This window comes from Acanthisitta chloris, unplaced genomic scaffold, assembly GCF_000695815.1.
Source record: "Acanthisitta chloris isolate BGI_N310 unplaced genomic scaffold, ASM69581v1 scaffold35531, whole genome shotgun sequence".
NCBI lineage: Eukaryota > Metazoa > Chordata > Aves > Passeriformes > Acanthisittidae > Acanthisitta > Acanthisitta chloris.
In genome coordinates, this window is record NW_008657131.1 from 1 (window position 1) to 5,126 (window position 5,126).

At 41.2% G+C, this 5,126-nt stretch overlaps 1 protein-coding gene across 1 annotated transcript; it reads left to right on the plus strand.

The window, feature by feature from the left end:
• Positions 1 to 4,495: 4,495 nt before the first annotated feature.
• Positions 4,496 to 4,720, plus strand: LOC103811614 (histone H2B-like; the record flags this gene model as incomplete). Its single annotated transcript, XM_009084599.1, has 1 exon — positions 4,496 to 4,720. A coding segment is annotated over exon 1 (225 nt), but the record flags the coding sequence as incomplete, so codon positions are not given.
• Between the last annotated feature and the right edge of the window lie 406 nt (positions 4,721 to 5,126).

Genomic DNA, 5,126 nt, shown 5'->3' on the forward strand with positions numbered 1-5,126 from the left:
CCTCCCTGTTGTGCCGAGAGATGGGAAAGGGGCATAATGCCCTTATTTTTATTATTTCTCTCTGGGGATGAGAGATTTATTTATTTTTCTTTGGACTTAAATCTTTTGTGTTTCCTGTCTCGGACTTAATGATCCCACGGCTTTGTTGTGCTTGTAGGACTAACAAAGAACCTGATTTATGTCTCATGCTGATGTGCCTTCAAAAAAATCTACACTGCTTGTTGTGCTTCTAAACATGTGGCATGTGCTTGATCATTTTCACTGTCTTATTCTTCATTCATACCCTTATATGTGTGGTAAAATTCCTTTTGCTGTTTGTTTTTTCTTAGTACTATTTTTTGACCATAAACCAATTTTTTCATTTACTATAGTTCTATAGCAGCATTCACAGGGAAAGGAAAGACACACCGTTTTAACGAGTTTCATCATCTTGCTCATCTTTAGTAGCTTGGAGTATCCAGATGTTAGTTTTAAAAAAGCACAGTGACTTCCCTTTTTTATTCTTTCATCTTTTTTCAATAGGTCTCTTATGCTTCAGATATCTGACCCGTGTATTTAATGTTTCTCCAAGGAGTTATAATGTCTTTAGATGATAGCAACACTCTACAATTTACAAAACCAGAAAACTTGCAGCTGTAGATGGCAAGGTATGGAGCACATAAGACAATTATGCTTCATATTTAAATCTCAGCAACTAAAAGATCTGCAGTAGCTACCCATAGCCTTGCAGCTCAGCTTCTCAAATGTGATCCTGATACTCATGATGCACTTTAGAAATTTTCCCAAATAATCCCAACTGCTACACAGCTGTGCCTCATCAGCAATATATTTGTAATTATCCTTAATGCCATTTGCTAAGTGTTTGCTGTTGATGGTTTAGTTGACTCCTTTTTGGTTCTTTCCTCTGTTCCACATAGAAGAATACAGCAGAATAAAATGAAATTATCTTCTGAAACCAATCTAAACCTCCAACACTTGCTCTGCTGTGCTTGAAAGTCTACATTTTTGTCTCTACATATTTTCTTTGGTTAATGTTCTTCGTTGGTTTGTTTTTCATGAGGTGTACTCTGTAAGCCACAGATAATACACAGGTTTCTGAATTTCTTCTTTTCTTCATAAGATAATTTGTCCTTCAGCATTTCTGGCTGAAGAGACTGCAGAAGGTGAGATAAGTAGTGTCAAGATTCTAATTAAAAAATCCATTCATTTCTTGAAGCCCACAGAGCAAAAAGAAATTTCAGAATAGGAGAGAGCATTTGCCAGGAAAAAAAAGTCTATGTAGAACTCACCCAGGAGCTGCAGTGGCAAAAGACTAACACCAGCTTTGCCTTTATGACATCCCATTGCCTCCTAGACAGTTCCAGATGGAGCAGTGACCTGAACAGGAGAAAACTGGCAGCCTGTAGAACACATTCACCTGGAGGAGATAGACCATGCAGGGGAACAAGGCAGAGTCACAGAGCTCATACTGTTTGGTAACATGGGATAGGCTGGTGACTCCAGCAATCTCCAACATCCTGGAGTTGTTCTGGAGCTGTTCATGAAGCCTTTCCTCACTTCCCTCCAGTCAGACTTCCTGATTTCACATGATTCTTTCTTTTGGATGTTCCAAAGCTTTGGTTAGTCACTGGAAACTCCATTGTTATGGAAGTGGGATGGCCAATGGGTAACTGGATGTTAACAAGTTCCCAACTATTTCCTTTACTGAACATGATTTATTTAGACTGTTGAGAGAAATATGACTGTCTAGATTAATTTTCCATATATTCTCTCTAAACAGTGCCATAAATTCAGCTCTTCTGTCCTAAGAAGAGCTTATGGTAAGATTTCCACAATCCATTCTTTCAAAAAAAAAAAAAAAAAAAAAAAAAGAGTTCCCTTTATAAATAACTTCTTACATCTTTTTACCTCTATCCCAAATTATTTTTCCTTGAGCACTCTCCAATTGTATCTCTGTGAAGGAGCAGCACATGCAACTCCACCACACCATGATTGACTGGCCTTCAGTTACTAGTAAGCTGTTGGTTGGGGGAGTGCATGGGGGTTCTGCTTGTTTGTTTGAACACATATTTTAACTGGAAGGATCAAATAACTGTGTTTTCAGTTCACAGTAGGTACCTTTCCACAATGGAGGCTCTAACCTGGATTTCTTTATATGCTGTAACTGATCTTCGCAAAACTTGTTAGAACTGAGAATCTCTGAGACCTGAATCAATTGTCATTTATGTTGCAACCAATCCACAGACTTAAAAGGATTAACATAGACATGGGGTGTTTGAAGAAGCTGGGTGGGTTTGTATTTGGGGGGTGGGAGGTTGCTTTCTTTTTAATGCCTCAGTTTTCTGGGCCTATGCACTTTGCTGAATTACCCTGTCTTACTCTGCATTTAGTCTTTCAGAGAAGTGCAAAAAGAGCAACAGCCTTCATCTGCTATTGTGGAGTCAAAACAAGTGATCTTACACCACATCGTCCCAGTGTGGCTTATCAAGTCATGGACATCCACAGATGTTTATGTGAACTCCCATTACCAGGCTGAGGTGTTCTCAAGTGAACTGCTATTCCAGAAAATATTCATGTCAAAGAAAAATCATGAGGTTCACAGCATATGCAAGGACTTAGATGTTTAAAGATGGGCCATTCTGTCTTTTCTTTTTGCTTTGCCAAAAGAAAAGAGAGAACTACTACTCTGCTCTTGAAAAAGCAGCTACAACTCCCTCCTACCTTACAAGCTTTTCTCCAAGCTGATCAAGCTGCTAAAGACTGATGTGGGGGTAGGGAAGCAGAGCAAATGGAAAGCAGCTAAGAAAGCAGCCAAGAGTCCCAAGAAAGCCGCAAAGGCAGGCCGCCCCAAAAAGGCAGCGAAGAGCCCGGCCAAGGCAAAGGCAGTGAAGCCCAAAGCAGCCAAGCCCAAGGCAGCCAAGCCCAAGGCAGCGAAGGCGAAGAAGGCTGCGCCCAAGAAGAAGTAATCCCATCCCTGTCCTGGATAAGAGGGAGCAAGGCTGAGGAGGGACGGCAGACATTAAAACAGATTTGCAGCATCACTAAGATAGTAGGATGTTGCTCTTCTCAATGCTGCTTTTGTCTCCCCAGTTTTGGTGTTGTTAAATACAGAAGAAGCACTTTCAAGCAAGCCTCCCTCTCTGGGAAGGAGAAAGGTCCCATCCTTTCTTTGCCTGCTTCCCTTTCTTCATATAGCACCATTTTGGCCATAGGCTGGAAATCATTGTGGATCCATAATTCTGCCCAGCAGGGACAAAAAAGGAAAAACAGCAGAAGGGAGACCAGTTTGGTAAAGTAAGAGATCTTTTATCACCTGTGCCAGAGAGGTTTGTTGTAAAGGTCTGTGACATCTGTCTCCTCTCATAACAAGAAAGTCCAGAGTTTGAATAGTCCTTAAGGGTTCCAAAAGGAAATAGTATCATACTAGCACTGGCTATAGGGTACCGGTTTTCCAGTTCTAGCTTTATTCAACCACAAATTAGCTTGATTCCTTTAAAAGTGGATTATAGTGGCCTAATTTAGGAGATTAATTCACACTTGTAATTTATATGTTGCCACGCAACATTTTCATTAAAAAGAACCCCAGGATTAGCACATCAGAATTCCTCATGCCATTAAATCATTTTAGTATATTTAAATATGCATATATATACATATATATGTATATATGTTTTCTTACACAATGAAGTCACATTAACAAGAAAACAGCTTGAATTTCTGGCTCGTGATGAATTCAAACTGCAGATTAAAACCCACATTTAATCACTAGGATTATCTTGGTTTCAGTTTAAACACATCTTTCCCATATTTATTGCATCTGAAAAGGAATCCATCTTATTTCACATTACAACTTAAATCAGAACTTCCATCTGATTTAAAGTGCTGAAAAAGAAGCCACACTCTGTGGGTCAAAATAATTAATTTCAAACATACTTAACAATGTTTGTGGTCCACAGTCCCTATATCTTTTTTGTTTGCATATTCTGTTCCCTTTTACATTTATCTTGTGGCTGTTAAAAACGCAACTATTACATGAAACATGCAGATACACTTCCTCTTGAAGGAAAACAAAGACTAGCAAAACCCCTTGCGATTTTTTCTTTTTTTTTTTCTCCAGGAGAAACTGCCGATAAGTATTTGTCGTGTGTCCCCGACATGATGCAGCTGCGGGGGACACGCGATGCGGACGCTCCGACGTGACCCCGGGTTGGGGGGGAGCACAGGCGGCCGAGACCGAGCTAAGCCACCGAGCAGCGAGACTGAATGAGCTCATTGCGATTGGCTGATGAGATTCGAATTGTTAGCCAATCCTGGAATGGTGTTTGAAAAGAACCAATCACAAAGCGGTCTGCACCGTGCGTGACGTCACGTCCCCAATTGTCCAATAGAAACGCTGATTCCTGATACCAGAGATTTGCATAAGGCCCCTATAAATATGGCAGTAATCGCATTATCCGACACTCTGGTGTGACAGTGCAGCTAGGAGCAGCTCGCCATGCCTGAGCCGGCCAAGTCCGCCCCCGCGCCTAAGAAGGGCTCCAAGAAGGCGGTTACCAAGACCCAGAAGAAGGGAGACAAGAAGCGTAAGAAGAGCCGCAAGGAGAGCTACTCCATCTACGTGTACAAGGTACTGAAGCAGGTGCACCCTGACACTGGCATCTCGTCCAAGGCCATGGGCATCATGAACTCCTTCGTCAACGACATGCCAAGCATGCCACAAGTAAGCTGCTTTTTCACCCTGTGCCAGACCTCCTCCAACTAAGGGATCTTCTAAGAGCCACCAATTCTTTTATTTGAAGAGCTTTGCCACTGGTGTTTTCTTTCAGTTAACTTTTCAGCCTCTAAGTCTCGCTTGTTTAACCTCTTGTCTCGGACTGTCAGTTTTAACCCAAAGGCTCTTTTAAGAGCCACCAATTCTTTCAAATAAAAGGGCTGAATCACATTTTATTGGGAGGTATGTAAATAGCCGCTGGTAAATGTGGTTTTTTAGCGACATTGAATGCAGCTACTAATGTTTTAGTGGGGGGGGGGGGTTTTTATGTGGGGGTGGGGGTTTCTTCGTTTAGCAGCCTGTGTTCTACATGTAGATTTTAAAAACTTTATTCTTTAAAACCTAAAGCATGTAG